Consider the following 15,800-nt stretch of genomic DNA (forward strand, 5'->3'; position numbering starts at 1 on the left):
ACACACCATTTAGTTTTGTAAATAAAATATAATATGTACAAATTGGAGTCAAGAATGAGTAGTTAATTCCATCGTAAGCAGAAGCCAAACTGGTAAGGGAAACCAGCTTAACATATTCTATATTATTCTAAAAATATTTCAAAAATAGTTATTTCGTAGCAATTTGAGATTAAGAACAAATTTATTGTTATTAGTACAATGTACATATGCGATGAAATTCTTACTTGCTGCAGTACAATAAATTAAGGAAATGGATAATAAATATAAAAGATATTTACAGTTACGGTTGGTGCAAAAAAAAGGTGTTTCAAAAGTGCTAACAGGTCTTTTTATGGTGCCAGAGTAGTTTATAGTCAGGGTAGTATGGGGAGATTCAAGACTCTGATAGCTATTGCATAAAGAAATTCTTCTTGATCCGAGAGGTGCTGGATTTCTGGCATTTGTACCTTCTTTCCAAAGACAGCAGCGAGAAGTTGTTGTGATCAGGGCAATGAGGCTCTTTTATGATGTTGGCTGCCTTCTTGAGGCAACGCCTCACATAGATGTCTTTAATGGGTGGGAGGTTGAGCCTGTGATGAATCTGGCTCTGTTTGCTCTCTTCTGTAGCCTTCTGTGTTCCTGGGCACTCAAATTACCAAACCATGCCATGATACAGCAGACGGTGAACATTCTTCAGTACTCCTGGAGAGTTGTCATGGTGTATTCGATGACATTCCAGATTTCCTCAGATTTTTTAGATTAAATTAAATTCTTAAAAATATCAGGAAAATGTTTTATTGCATAGTTATTCGGAAGAGTTGAGCAAATGAAAAACTGGTGTAGACTGATGAGGGGATGGGATATGCAGGGGAGGATTAGAAATGAGTGAACCATAGTTTCAGTCCCATTGCTGAGTATCCAACTGTCAATAAATACAATCTCTTTCATGTAAAGTTAGGGTAATTGAGCCATATGATGTATAGTGTACATCCCCTTCCAGTTTTCTCTGTTATATCCTGTAAGGCAGAGGGAACCATGTCAGTGATTGTCAGGTGTTCAAATTATTTAGCTGTCCTGATTGACTGGATAGAAAATGTTGAAGCCATGAAATGCCAATATATTCAGTGCTTGGAGAATGTTATTTGTTCACGGGTTACAGTGACATTGGCATGATTATTGTATATTGCCATCTCTAACCTCTAATAATTAAGTGTCTAAAAGCCCTTTCAAAGAATATTTAAGAATTATTATTGTGGTGGGGCCAGGAGCCACGTATAAGGATGACAGATTCCCTTCCCTCAAGACGTCTTGTGAATGAAGTATTACTGATATTAACCAGTAATGATAGCGACTGATATTACTCAGGTACTCCTGATTTATTAATGAATTTAACTTCCCCAAAGTTTGTCATGGAATCTGAACTTGTGTCTCCAAGTTAATAATTGAGGCACCTGGAAGCTAATGACCAAGTGCTGATTTCTCTTAAGTAAGTGTTGTGGGCAGAATATAAAATAAAATGAAGCAGAATGCAGCATTAGTCCCTGCAGGCAGTACTTCGTCATTCATTGAGGGCAGAGATTGATCTTGCACCTTCGGGCTACTTTCCTGCACTAATCCCATAGCCCTCAATTCCCCATATATCCAAAATTCTCTCCATCTCTGCTGTAACTATACTCAGCAATTCACTCTCCTCAGCCAACATAGGTACAGGATTCCAAATGTTTACAACCCTATTGGGTTAACACATCTCTCCTTTCCAACCATTTATTTGAAATTGTGACCATAGTTCCAAAAGGAACTATGAAAGTCTGCAGTTGCTGTGATTGTCGTAAAAACACACAAATGCTGGAGGAACTCAGCTGGTCTTGCAGTGTCCATAGGAGGTAAAGATAAATTACCGACGTTTCAGGCCTGAGCCCTTCTTCAAGCAAGAAGCAGGCAGGTGTCGGAATTAAAGACCGGAGAGAGAGAAGGGGGCAGAATGGGAGGTTTGGGGGGGGGGGGAATGGTTGGTGGAGTCCAGACCAACATCTGATTGTTTTTGGCTCTATGGAAGGAGACGGAGGGAAAAGGAAAGGAAGGGAGAACAAGAGGAAAGGAGACCGGGGTAGAAGATGGGGGGGGGGGGGGGCGGGGGGCATTTAAAATAAATTGGAGAAATCGATGTTAATGCTATCTGGTTGGAAGGTGTTCAGAGGGAAGATGAAGTGTTCTTCCACCTATTTGCAGGTGGTCCCAGTCTGGCAGAGCATGAGACCATGGACAGACGTCAGCTAGGGAATGGAACGGGGAATTAAAAATAGGTGGCCACTGGGAGATTCACACTATTGCAGTGAACAGAGCTGAGGTACTCAACAATTACAATATTGTGGATCTCCCAGTGGCCACCCATTTCAATTCCCCATCCCATTCCCTTGCTGGCATGTCTGTCCATGGTCTCATGCACTGCCACACTAAAATCACCTGCAAATTGGAGGAACAACACCTCTTCTGACTGGACACCCTCCAACCAGATGGCAATAACAGACTTCTCCAGTTTCCATTAAACCACCAACCCCCGGGCTCTCTCTTCCCCCTGTCTCCTTTCCTTAGCTCTGACTCTCTTTTTTTCCCTCTGTTTGATTTCACAGAGCCAAAATCAATTCTCACCTTTCTTCATATCATACCCAGTTGGTCTGTAGCTCTTCCCTTGTTATTCAGATGCCTGGCTCAGGTCTGAAATGTCAGTAATATATCTATTCCTCCAATGGACACTGCAATTCTGGCTGAGTTCCTTCAGCATTTCTGTGTGTGTTTTTAGAGGAGATCCCTGCCTATATCCTGACAAGCCTTGTAAGGGTATTATGTGTCAATTACCACATTGCTCATTACTGAGAGTTTTGGGCCCAGTCAACAATTCAACCACCTCTCAGTCCACATTTCAAGACACAATGTGATAAACTCAGGGGTATCCTCTCATAGATAGACTATACTGGTCAAAGATATTCCAGGTCTAGTATCACCATGCTCTATATAAAATTAGTAAGATGCCTTTTGGTCTTGTACTGAAATAGTCCAGACACTTTAAAACTGGTAACATAACAACCATCGTGTCTTATTGCTGTGAAGTTAGTGTGCTGAATGTGAAGAACTTGGGATATAAGAAATAGAAGCAGGTTGAGCCATTTGGGAACAATGCTGGTAATTAGAATTCAATCTAGACAAGTGCAAGTTAATGCATTCTCAAAGGTTAAATTCTCTTAATACATATGGAATAAACAGCAGGAACCCAGAAACATGATGCACAGAGGCCTTGGGCGTGTAAGTCCATAGATCCCTGAAAATGACAACACAAGGAGAGATGCTTGGGAAAGGCACACCTTCATTGAGTGCAATGTCTGCAGTTATACAAAAGTAAAGTTTATTGCCATTCTGATTGTACAACTACAATCTGATGAAACAGTATCCTCCAGTCCTCGGTGCAAGACATGCAGATACACAACCAGACTTTTCTTGCATATGTGTTATTTGTCTGAATTTCATCTATACAAATAAATAAATAAATGATGGTTAGATCGCATGTGTACAGTTCTGGCAGCCACACCACAGGAAAGAGTTAGTAGCACTAGAGAGAGTGTAAAAGTGATTGAGCAGCATGTTGTTTTTGGATGGAGGCTATTATTAAAAAGAGAGGTTGGATAGGCTGGGTTGATTCTCACTGGAACGCAGAAGGCTGAGCAGTGATTTTACAGAGGTCTCCTAAATTAGAAGGAGCATTGAAAGGTTAGATGGCCAGAATTGTTTTCCCAGGGCAAGGGAGTTCAGAAATAGAGTGCTTAAGTTAAAGATCAGAGGGAAGCTTTAAAGTGTTACACAATATGGTGAAAAGAAAATAGCAACACTACTGGAGCTGCTGTAACGGTAGCAGTGCTGCTGGTGTGGACCCAGGAAAGGGCAAACACAGCACTGCTCCAAAGAGTTTAACCCCCTGGTCCGAACATTGGCATCTCCGTACAGGATATAAATGGCCTGTTAAAGGAGTCGACAGTGTGTGTAAGTAAAATCCTGTGCCCATGCTCAGCAATGGCTATGAGTGGTTGCAGACTCTGGGAGAGCACCGGACCGACATAAGGCACAAGAAACAGGAAGAACATCCTCTGTTGAGAAGGAGAAGCGTGGGAGGCGACCTTACAGGGAAGGTGACTAAGGCAGCAAACCAGCAAGGGGCTGTGGTGACTTGCCATTGAGAGACCAGCACAGGCTGTGGGCAGATGGAGACTGGCTTATGGGAACCAGGTACTGGATGGGATCCGAGAAGGTACTGAAGGCAAGAAGGGCTCCCAAAGGGACTCAGAAGCTAAAGGCTTCATGATCGTGTCGGGCGTTTGGATCTGGAGCTCGAGCTGATGATGGATTGAACAGGACCCTTTGCGGCCTCAGAGGTTGCGGGAGCGCTAGAAGTGAATCCATGTACACTCAGTGAATCTGAAGGATCTCTTGCTTCTCTTTCTCCTATTGTTAGGGATGCAGGGCACTTCTAATGGCAACCCTTTATTTGCCTTATTGGCAGTTAATCATGCATATTAAATTTTTTATGTATTATTATCTGACAATAAAAGAAACCTTGAACCATGAATTTTGAATTGGGGTGATCTGACAGAGGAGGTAGTGAATGCAAATCCTATTACTTGTCCACCACAATGGCACCCAGCAGTTTTGGACTTGAAAATAATTTGATTATGAAATCTATTGCAATCAAAACCGTATGGTGTCTTAAACGTTGGTTCGATTTGAAAACAACTTCTGAATTTTTGCACTTAGCTTTGATATTTCTGGCTCAGACTATTTCTAAAAGAGAAATATTGTTCTAATTCTAGGTTTTTCTTATATAAAGATCCACGTATTTGGATGATCATGTATGCCGTTTGGCAGTAAATTTTGTGTTGCAAACTCACAGTATGTTTGTTTCTCCGATGTGCTTAAATATGCTGATTTTAAACATTTGGATCGACTGTGCTATGGATTTACTAATAATCCAAGCATCTGCAGTTTGTGATGAATGGTGTACTTTGTCAAAAGAATCTGCACCAATGGCACCAGAATAATGCCTTTATTGAGTAAATCTGGTATTTCCAAAGGGTGTTTTCTGAGTCTGTTACTTCAATATTTTAGCAGAATTGAAATTGATGTTGTAATTTTTAATTTGAGGCTTGACTGGAGTATGAACCTGATATTGATCAATCCAGTTTACACAAATCAATCCATAAGCAGTTATTCTAGTTGTAAAGTGCAGTTCTCTTGCATATTTCTTCAAACTTTGGGGACATCCTTTTGGATGAAAATATTATTGTATTATCAGTGTTCCAATCCACTTTTGAATATGTCATTCCATCTTGAGCTATCTTTGTGACCTCTAGATTTGTCATCTCGAGTGGTTTCTAACTTGTCCTACTGCATTCTGGTTGATCTTAACATGTCCACATAGAGTTCTGATGCTCATTATATAAACTTCCTCCCTGATTTTTTTTTCATACTGGTTACCTCTTCTCCAAATTTAAAATCCTCGTACTTGAGCTCAAGCCCTTTCATGACCTCTTGCACCCTTTCTTTTCCTGTCCTTTTTTTTACCCTTGATTTATAACTTCTTCCAATCCAATTTAATGATTTGTTGTAATTTAAATTTGTATGTATGCAAACAAGTTATAATGATGGTTCACTCTCCGTTTTATTACCATGATATAAAATTATGAGATCATATTTTAATTATCTAACAGAATGAGAATATTAAATTATGTGTTGCATTTTATAGCCACAGAATATCCCAAAGTATGGGATATTTTCAACATGGTGTCTCTGTTAAAATGCAGGGAAATAATATTCAATTTACACACACCAAAGACACCTAATTAACAGCGAACACTGAGCCAGAAGCTGGTAATAATGTTGTTGGTTGAAACATAATGTGGGCAAGGATACTGGATGAGCTCCCATTCTTTTGTTCAGAAAGCTTTTAAATCTGCCTGAGAGGTCAGGGAGAACATCCTGTTTAATGTTTCATTCAAATGTCTTTCTTGGTACTGAACTGACATACCAACCTAGATAATATGGTTTGAACTACAAACGTCCAATCCAGAAATATGCTGTGGTTGAGTAAGGTTAGCATTGAGCCACAATTAAAACCGACATCAAAATGCTTGAAGCACATAATCACATAAATATTCAACATCAAAGGCTGTTGAAAGAGGGCCTTGTGTTTCTGATATACTGTTATATTTATATTTGGAGAGCACTGTTGATGACTACTTTTGAAAGAGAATCTAGAGAAAGGTCATAGGTCTTTTTTCAGTCCCATAGTGTTGTTATTAGTTATGATGAAGACTCTAGAATTTATTGAAAGTTTGTTGGGTTGATAGACGCATATCTTGAAATAGAACATAGAACACTACAGCACAATACAGCCCTTCAGCCCTCAGTGTTGTGCCGACCTATATATTCCTACCAAATAAATAAATAAATACAAATGAAGCCCTCCCTACCTCTTAACCCTCTACTTTTCTTTCATCCATGTGCCTGTCTAAGAGTCTCTAAAATGCCCTGGCATGGCATTCCAGACACCCACAACTGTTTTTTTTTTAAAAAACGTTCCCCTAATGTCTCCTCTAAACATTCCTCCCTTCTCTTTGTACGAATGCCATCTGATGTTATCTTTTCCCACCCTGGGGAAAGAGGCATTGGCTAGTCATCTTATTTGTGCCTCTCAGAATCTCGTAGACATCTATTAAATCATCTCTCATCCTTCTTTATTTCAAAGAGAAAACTCCTAGCTCTGCTAACATTGCCTCATAAGATTTATTTTCCAATCCAGGCAACATCCTGGTAAATCTCCTCTGTCCCCCTCCATAGCTTCCACATCCTTCCTGTAATGAGGTGACCAGAAATGAACACAATACTCCAACTGTGGTGTAATGGATCTGTGTTGATATGAATATTTAGGTTAAGGTTAAGCTATATTTCTTATAAATATGTCTTAAGTAACATAGGGGTTTGGAGCAGGGTAGCACACAGGTTATAGCATGTTTGCAAAGACATCATTGCACTTAGAGCAAAGTGTCAGTTTGGAGTCGCAGTGTCTAGAAGAAGAATACCATAATGGAACAGAAGTGTTCTTAATTGAGACTCAAATACCAAGTGTGGCTCTTAAAAGCAATTAAAGCCTCTTGAACAAGAGAAATGAAACTCCGGGCCATTTGAGTGATATACTTAAGTCTTTTGAAACAGAAGTGAGGTCATCTTTCGGAGTCATGGCATCTGCAAGCCAGAGTTAGAAGATCACAAGAAAGTGGGGTTGATAACTGTTTAAAATTCCAATAACTGATCACACATTTTCTAGGAATTAAGACTGATCTCATTGGTGATGTAATTTCGTAGATTTTAAGGATATATATATGTGTGTCTGTGTGTGAGTGTGTGAGTGTGTGAGTGTGTGAGTGTGTGTGTGTGTGTGTGTGTGTGTGTGTGTGTGTGTGTGTGTGTGTGTGTGTGTGTGTGTATATACATCCGAAGGCAGAGGAATCTTTAGGCCTGAAGAAGAAGATACCAGAAGAAGAAGTTTGACTATATTATTTAGCGAAGGAGGAGGTGTTGTTCTAATTGGCTTTAGAGTAATAAGACCACTTCTGGCTGTCTCTTAGTTATTAGAAGGCAGCCTCATCATGGAAAGAAGCTTCAGAACTTTTAAGAATTTAAGAGGGAGTGAAGAAAACCTGTGCGAGAGTTTAAGAAGACATTTCTTCCTGGGGAAACAACTCAGCAAGATTTGTGAGTTGAAATAGTCTAAGGACTGAATAAGTGTTTAAAAAATATATTTTATTACTGCTTGAAGCAACAATTTAAGAGAACTTGCTGTTTTGTAATTGCTTCTGAACTACAATTTAATAGACTTTCAAGTTCAACAAGACTTTAAAATACTAGACCTTAAAAATAACATTTCAGACTCAAGTTTAAACTGAAATATTTTTGTCTTTATTTAATATACACATGTTTATACAGTTACATTTGTGCATAGGGGGTTTAGGCTTAGAGTTAAGTAAGTTTAAAGTTGAATGAGAACTGTTGTGTGGTTAATAGTTCAATAAAAACTGTTATTTTGAATTTACCGCTCTGTGGCAAATCTTCCATTGCTCTTCCTGGGTTAGTACTCACGGGGGTTGGTTATTTTGTGACAGTGGTCTCACCAGAGTTTTATAAAGCTGCAACATGACCTCTCGACTCTTGAACTCAATCCCCCGAGTAATGAAGCCCAGCATCCCATAGGCCTTCTGAGTTATCCTATTACCATGTCCTTACTCTGACGATAAGGTATTAGTTACAATGTTCGGATATTATCTGCATTGTAATTATATTAGAATTCTTAAAATAGTGATTGAACACCTTACAGTAGTTAAACTTAGCACTCAGTCTTCCACATCTGGCTCAGTGTTCGTACTCTTCTGTTTGCTCCATTTTGGCCTTTTGGTACATCTTCCTATTTTCCTTTCTTTTCTCTTTTCATTACTTTCCTTTTTAGCAGCATCTGTTCCATTTGTCTCACCTTGTCCTGGAGTTGTAAGTTGTTTATTTGAGCCACAAATCATTCCTGTTGAGAAAAAAAACCCACATCCTTAAGACAATATTTTTTAACATAAACTATCAAAAGATCCACCAAAACTATCGATAAGACTTCTCAATCAGAATAATATTGTAGTAATTTACAAAGACAATCAATGCAAATGTCAGTGATAATGGTAACTATCTTTAAGAATATAAGAACATTAAAAAAATAGGTGCCTTTCGGCCCCTTGAGCCTGCTCCGCCATTCAGTGAGATCATAGCTGATCTGATGATAGGCTCATCTCCACCGACCTGATTTTTTCCCCCCATATCCCTTAATTCCCCTGCTAAGTACAAATTTATCCAACCTTGTCTTAAAAATACTTAATGAGGTGGCCTCCACTGCTTAAATGGGCAGCAAATTCCACAGATTCACCACCCTTTGGGCAAAGCAGTTACTCCTCATCTCCGTCCTAAATCTATCCTGAATCTTGAGACTAGACCCTTTGTTCTGGTCTCCCCTACCAATGGAAACAACTTATCCCTACCTCAATCTTATCTATACCTTTCGTAATGTTGTTTCTATAAGATTACCCCCCCCCCCCCCCACCCATTTCTTTTAAGCAGTAGATATGCTTGTGAAATCTGAACAAATCCATTCTGTTTTCGGGCACCTGGAGGATTGTAGTCAATAGTGAGAGACAACAGATAAAATATGATGCTTATTATCAACCAGAGAATGATGGCTGTTGAGTCATTATGTACATTCAAGGGTAAGTTTGAAAGGTACATGGGCTCCAGGGGAATCTTGGTTGAGGTTGTAAACCAGATCAGCTTCAATCTTATTGAAAGGCAGAACAGGTTTGAGGGGTCATATAGCTTTGTCCTGCTCCTATTCTTAAATAATTCAAAACGTATTGTGCTAAATAATTATTCAAGATGAAGGAATAAGTTGGGGAGAGGGGAGAGATTAATTCTCTTTTTTCACTGTCATTCTCCATTACTAAAGCCTGTTACATGTATTAATGATTCTTTTCTCCTTTACTGGAAGAGTCTGATCATTGAAAACAGGATGCTCAACACAAAATACTCGTTTGTTTTTGGTTATCATCAATTTATATGCAATTCCCACAAATTTTAACCTGCGGTAACGGCTCATTTGCTTGTATATAAGCTTTACCAAGATACCATTTGCGCCCCTTTGTGTCGTTTAGGGAGGAAGGCTAAACTAAACATTTTAAAGCTATTGCTTTGAAATTTAGAAGAGCCAAGTATGTTTTAACAACTTTGAATGAGGTAAGTGGTTGGCTGAGTTAATTTTGATTTGAACGGCATCAGTTCAAGCAGTTTCACAAAGTTCTGAAAATGAACTGTTTTGAAGAGTATAAAAGCAATTTGGTTATAGTAACCAATTGTCTGTCTATTTTGCAATTGCAAGGATCAGCTTTTACATATTTTGGGCAACATGAATGTTTTATTGGATAATAAGGGAAGGAAGGAATGTGCTTCTAAAAGGGATATGAAAGATCAGCCTCAATCTAATTGAAAAATAGCGCAGGTGCGAGGTCAAAATATTTTAAACTTGGATATCAGCATTATGCAATAAAATAGCCTCTATTGATCTATTACTTCATAAAATTAAATTGGTGTCGTATAAGCAGAAAGCAATTAAGGTTAAGGATAGAGAATGAACAGCAAAATCCACAAAGAAAATATGGCTGAACTTTAATGTAAATATTTCAGAAAATTAAAAAATGGTGCAATATCTGATGAAAGATTAATGTTCATTCCTTTTTTGTCAGAAATTCATCAGAACTTTTGAGAATCGGTGATGATGTAGAATGATCTGTTCTTTGCAGCAATTTTAATACTTGATCACTTCGTGACTTTTCAAAGGTTTTCATTTTACTAGTTTGAGCAAGCAATTATGGCAAGTGTCATTCTCTGAACTTGTATCATGAAAGAGTTTTGCTCTCATTGGACCCTGTGACATTGATGAAACAATAACTGCTTGTTTCCGGCATTTGAAGCACTTGCACCTGAATTGCTATGAAGCAATATAATTTAAATAGTAGCAGCGTACATCTTGGTTTCTGTTCTGCAATTATTCCTCATTCATATGGTCAGCATCATCGACCGTGGAGTGGTTTTCTCGGGTGACCGTTCCAAAGGAGGACAAGGTTACTATATATATAGTGAAAAAATATATTTTTAATAAGATTTAAACAGTATTGCAAAAATAACATGCAAACAAGTGCATATTCAAGAGCCGATGTTGAAATCATGGACCAGCAAAGGTCATCAGAGAAGCAGAGACACCAAGATTGTACATTGTCGAGACAGACTCTGGCAATCAGCTGAGGAGGAACAGAATTCATATCCGGCCAACACAAGATGTGATGAAGCAGAAAGCTTTAATACCAGCAAAGCCTGCAACACCATTATCAAGTGAAGAGACCGCAGCCACTAATACCGAAACATCAACACAGCAGATGTCAGGTGAAGCACAACAAGTTACATCACCTCCACGTGTAGCAGCTGCACAGAGCTCAATAGTCACATCCAAATCCACAAGGTGGCGAAGCAACATACTGTCGCCAGTGCAATATCGATAAGAACTTTTAAAAAATATTGTGTAAATAAATTAGTGTACAAGTTCAGATACTTAAGTTCCATTGAAAAGAAAGTGATAAAGACCATTTTTTTCTTCATCTTGAGAAGGAGGGATATTATATAGTCAGGATAATGTAAACTATTTTATAACCACGTAAGAATACACACTTCTCAATGTAGTGACTGTAGTGCCCCACTATAGGGGTGCATGTATATTATAGAGTGTGTGTGTGTGAACAGCTTCCTGAGATGGTGGAAAACATCAGTAAGTAAAATCTCTTCTGTTATTTGAATCTTGCATCTCTGTTATTTAAGAAGTCTTCCAAGTAACGCAAAGACATAACAAATCTTCCTAGTGGTAGCCCAGTGCTACTATAGCTCTTAGCAGCTGTTAAAATCCCCCACAATAGGTTCAGTCTGGTCCTCAGTCAAAAATAAAATTGTCCAAGCTTCATATCATAATGATAATGCAAATACATAAAAACTATTAATGAAAGGTAGAAAAAGTATCTGAAGTTACAGAACCGGATCGTTCAAGGCCTGATTTTAAACGTGAAGTTAGTTGCAGGTGAATGGAGGCCAGAGTAGATGGCAACCAGAAGCTTGGGTGATTTTTATCTCTCAGATGTAATGTGCAAATCCCTTATTAGCTTTCCATCCAAGTATACAGGGAAGTGTCAGCTGTCTGACAGGCAGAAGCACAATATCAGTCAGTGGTGAGACTTTGTGAGAGATTGGAGGAAGTGTTGCTGTCATTCAGGTGACTTGAATGGAGAGGAGGCTAAATTTTCCATTTGTAGTCTAAAGAAACACTTCTGTTCAAGTGTCACCCTTGACTTTCTGATTGTCAACATCATGAGCTGAGGTTCCTTTCGATATGTTTGAGTACAAATGAGCTGATGCTTTGATGCAGAACTGGGGAATAGGTTGTTGCACAGTTGGAGATGCTGCCTTCCTGATACGTTAAAGTGTCTGTATTGCAAACATATTGTGAGAGACCACTGTTAGTATATTTAACTGTCTGGGCACACCCATTGGGTGATTGTATCTGTGGCCCCTCCCACAGACTCCTGAAAAAAGGTGACTGTTCCCCCAGTTCAGGACAGTTGACCAGCATGGACATCCCTCCATTCTATTGTGAATAAAAAGCCTATCAGTTTTACATAACTTCCATTCTTTTGGAGTTATTCATGGTGTATCACATATGTGGAGAGAGATATGGTGTGTTCTCGCACCAACCCTCTTTTCAATCTTCTTCAGCATGATGCTGAAACAAGCCATGAAAGACCTCAACAATGAAGACGCTGTTTACACCCGGTACCGCACGGATGGCAGTCTCTTCAATCTGAGGCGCCTGCAAGCTCACACCAAGACACAAGAGCAACTTGTCCGTGAACTACTCTTTGCAGACGATGCCACTTTAGTTGCCCATTCAGAGCCAGCTCTTCAGCGCTTGACGTCCTGTTTTGCAGAAACTGCCAAAATGTTTGGCCTGGAAGTCAGCCTGAAGAAAACTGAGGTCCTCCATCAGCCAGCTCCCCACCATGACTGCCAGCCCCCCCACATCTCCATCGGGCACACAAAACTCAAAACGGTCAACCAGTTTACCTATCTCAGCTGCACCATTTCATCGGATGCAAGGATCGACAACGAGATAGACAACAGACTTGCCAAAGCAAATAGCGCCTTTGGAAGACTACACAAAAGAGTCTGGAAAAATAACCAACTGAAAAAACCTCACAAAGATTAGCGATACAGAGCGTTGTCATATCCAGACTCCTGTTCGGCTCCGAATCATGGGTCCTCTACCGGCATCACCTACGGCTCCTAGAACACTTCCACCAGCGTTGTCTCCGCTCCATCCTCAACATTCATTGGAGTGACTTCATCACCAACATCGAAGTTCTCGAGATGGCAGAGGCCGACAGCATCGAATCCACGCTGCTGAAGATCCAACTGCGCTGGGTAGGTCATGTCTCCAGAATGGAGGACCATCGCCTTCCCAAGATCGTGTTATATGGCGAGCTCTCCACTGGCCACCGAGACAGGGGTGCACCAAAGAAGAGGTACAAGGACTGCCTAAAGAAATCTCTTGGTGCCTGCCACATTGACCACCACCAGTGGGCTGATATCGCCTCAAACCGTGCATCTTGGCGCCTCACAGTTCGGCGGGCAGCAACCTCCTTTGAAGAAGACCGCAGAGCCCACCTCACTGACAAAAGGCAAAGGAGGAAAAACCCAACACCCAACCCCAACCAACCAATTTTCCCTTGCAACCGCTGCAACCGTGTCTGCCTGTCCCGCATTGGACTTGTCAGCCACAAACGAGCCTGCAGCTGAAGTGGACATTACCCCTCCATTAATCTTCGTCCGCGAAGCCAAGCCAAAGAAAAGAAGATCACATATGTAATTGGCTGGAAAGTGCTTTGATATGTTCTGGAGCACACCGAAGATGATGAAGAATATTAGAAAGAATACTCTGAGATTGTAAGGCATGACAGAACCTTGCCCTTCAAAGTTGTGCAGACAGTGCATGAAAAGTGTGCTGCCTGCAAAATATTACATTTGCTGACCTAGCCTGGTTCACCAGCAGACAGCCAATTTTGTTTCTGATTAACGCTTACTTAAAACCAACTTGCATCCTTTAAAGTGGAATTCCAAAGACCAACACAGTTTTATGTTCTTTCATTTTAAATAGCCATATCGAAATGGCGATAAGAAGATGAATACCAACAATAGTTGTCCTTGCAATGGACTCGGAAGGCAACAGGTGAAGACTGATAAATGACTGGATAAAATACTTGGCCGCTGAATTTTGTAGCCAGAATTATTCTCAGGGCCCCTGATGATAGTACCTCAAAGGAGAAAAACAAATCATTTAATTTGTTAAGAATGCTCTTCCTACCGAATTAGCTTGGATGAAAATTCATAGCTGTTTTCCTACACGTCCACAGTTAAAATTATCAGGTGGGTTTTCATGATGTCTTGAGAACCTGTTCTCCTTTAAAGAAGAACTCCACTAGAGTTCAGCCCTTTTCATCTGCGTCGGTAAAAAACATCACCTTTGGGAATTGTTTTTCATGTCAACAGGTGAGAACTCTGTTTGCTTACTGCAGGAAAGTAGAATTAAAATTGATCGTTTAAACTCTTCATGTTCATTTTAATGGATTGTTTGTTGCCTCTTCCCTTGAAGAACTGTTTTCTACTCTCCAGAACTTGTTAAAATTGATAAAGTTAAATGAAGAGGACAGCTCCATTGATTTATCATGGTCCGGTGCAATTTAGATACAATGTTCCTTTTATTGGTCATGCAATAAAGACAAAAAGTCTCCATTAGCATTGCCCAGTGCCCCCAAAAATAAGAGCAGCAAATGAGAGTCCCTTCAAAGGCACTGTGTCCATCTCCAGTGCTCCCACAGCCTCTGGAACCGTACAATCCATTGGCAACCTGAGCTCCAGATCCGAACCTCAAATATGATCAGGATCTTTCAGTCTCTGAGGCCCTCTGGGAGCCATTCTTGCCCTCAGCACCCTTTCAAATCCTGGTTCCCATGAGCCAATCTCCACCAGCCCACGGACAAGTGTAAGCCCTTCAACTTCATGTTGCCAGCACCTGCAGCCTGTGTGAGTCCTTTGACCTAAGTCACCAGCAACCCACAGACTGTATGGGTCTTTCAGCCTCTAAACCCTCTTGCCGGGGGTGGGGGGTTTCCCTGTAGGATCCTCCCCCAGGTTTCTCTCTCACAGGGAATGTTTCCCCGTTTCTGGTGTCCTAAGCTGACCTGCTGCTCCACCAGAATCTGCAAACCCACGTGATCTACTGTCCAGCTCAAATGCACCATCTTGGGCACATACTTACATGGTTACAGGATGTTTTTTTTTAAAAAGGCACTGTGGCAGGTTGCTTAAAGCCTGTACTGAGCTGTCAACATCACTACTGGGCAATAGTACCCTGTTGAGCAGCACAGTGTCTCTGCTCCCTGCTCTCCCAGAACTGCCATTACAGCAGTTCTGGGAGTACTGCCATTGAGCTTCAGATGATGTGCTGATCAAAGGAATGCTAATTAAACCGAAGAAGGATTTAATCATCTGCTCAAATATTCATCAGTCTTTGTTTGCAACTCAGCAATGTGTATCTAATTTCATGTTGTTCACTCAAGGACATTGTGGGGATGCTTCCAACTTCAAGCGCAGTGAAGCTGATTTACTTCTGCAAAGTGGACTTGCCCCAATGTACTTTATTCTCACGGTTGGTGTTATTTGGTTGTGCATCTTTTAGTTTACTGTCCATGTTCTGTACACTTTTCATGCATACTGGCCAGTAAGGTGATTTATGTACTGTTGGACTACAGTTATCACCTCAGCTCTATGCAGAAGTTTTATCAAGTTGACAGAATGGTTGTCACCACTTAAATAGACTATAAATATAAGATGGTCATCAATAAATCTTATTTGGCATTCAAAAGAGCATTTAACCAGAGGGAAGTTGGAACAAAGATCTCATTACTGCTAAGAGTGGTTGAAATAAATCATATATACTGTATATTTTAAGAAAAAGATAAGCAAGTGTATAGATTTCTCTTCATTAATAGTTACATGAAGAGCTAGGATGAGGCTCATTCAAGTACGAGCATGAAAAT

The 15,800-nt window shown here is 40.2% G+C and overlaps 1 protein-coding gene across 1 annotated transcript in view; it reads left to right on the plus strand.

Moving 5' to 3' along the window:
• Positions 1–15,800, plus strand: part of LOC138764119 (uncharacterized) — a 612,644-nt gene that overhangs the window by 166,095 nt on the left and 430,749 nt on the right. Inside the window, exon 2 of the mRNA XM_069939530.1 lies at positions 7,650–7,776. Within this exon, the coding sequence (XP_069795631.1) occupies positions 7,650–7,776 (127 nt within the window). The remainder of the gene's footprint in view (positions 1–7,649; positions 7,777–15,800) is intronic.

This window comes from Narcine bancroftii, chromosome 5 (assembly GCF_036971445.1).
Source record: "Narcine bancroftii isolate sNarBan1 chromosome 5, sNarBan1.hap1, whole genome shotgun sequence".
NCBI classification, from domain to species: Eukaryota; Metazoa; Chordata; class Chondrichthyes; order Torpediniformes; family Narcinidae; genus Narcine; species Narcine bancroftii.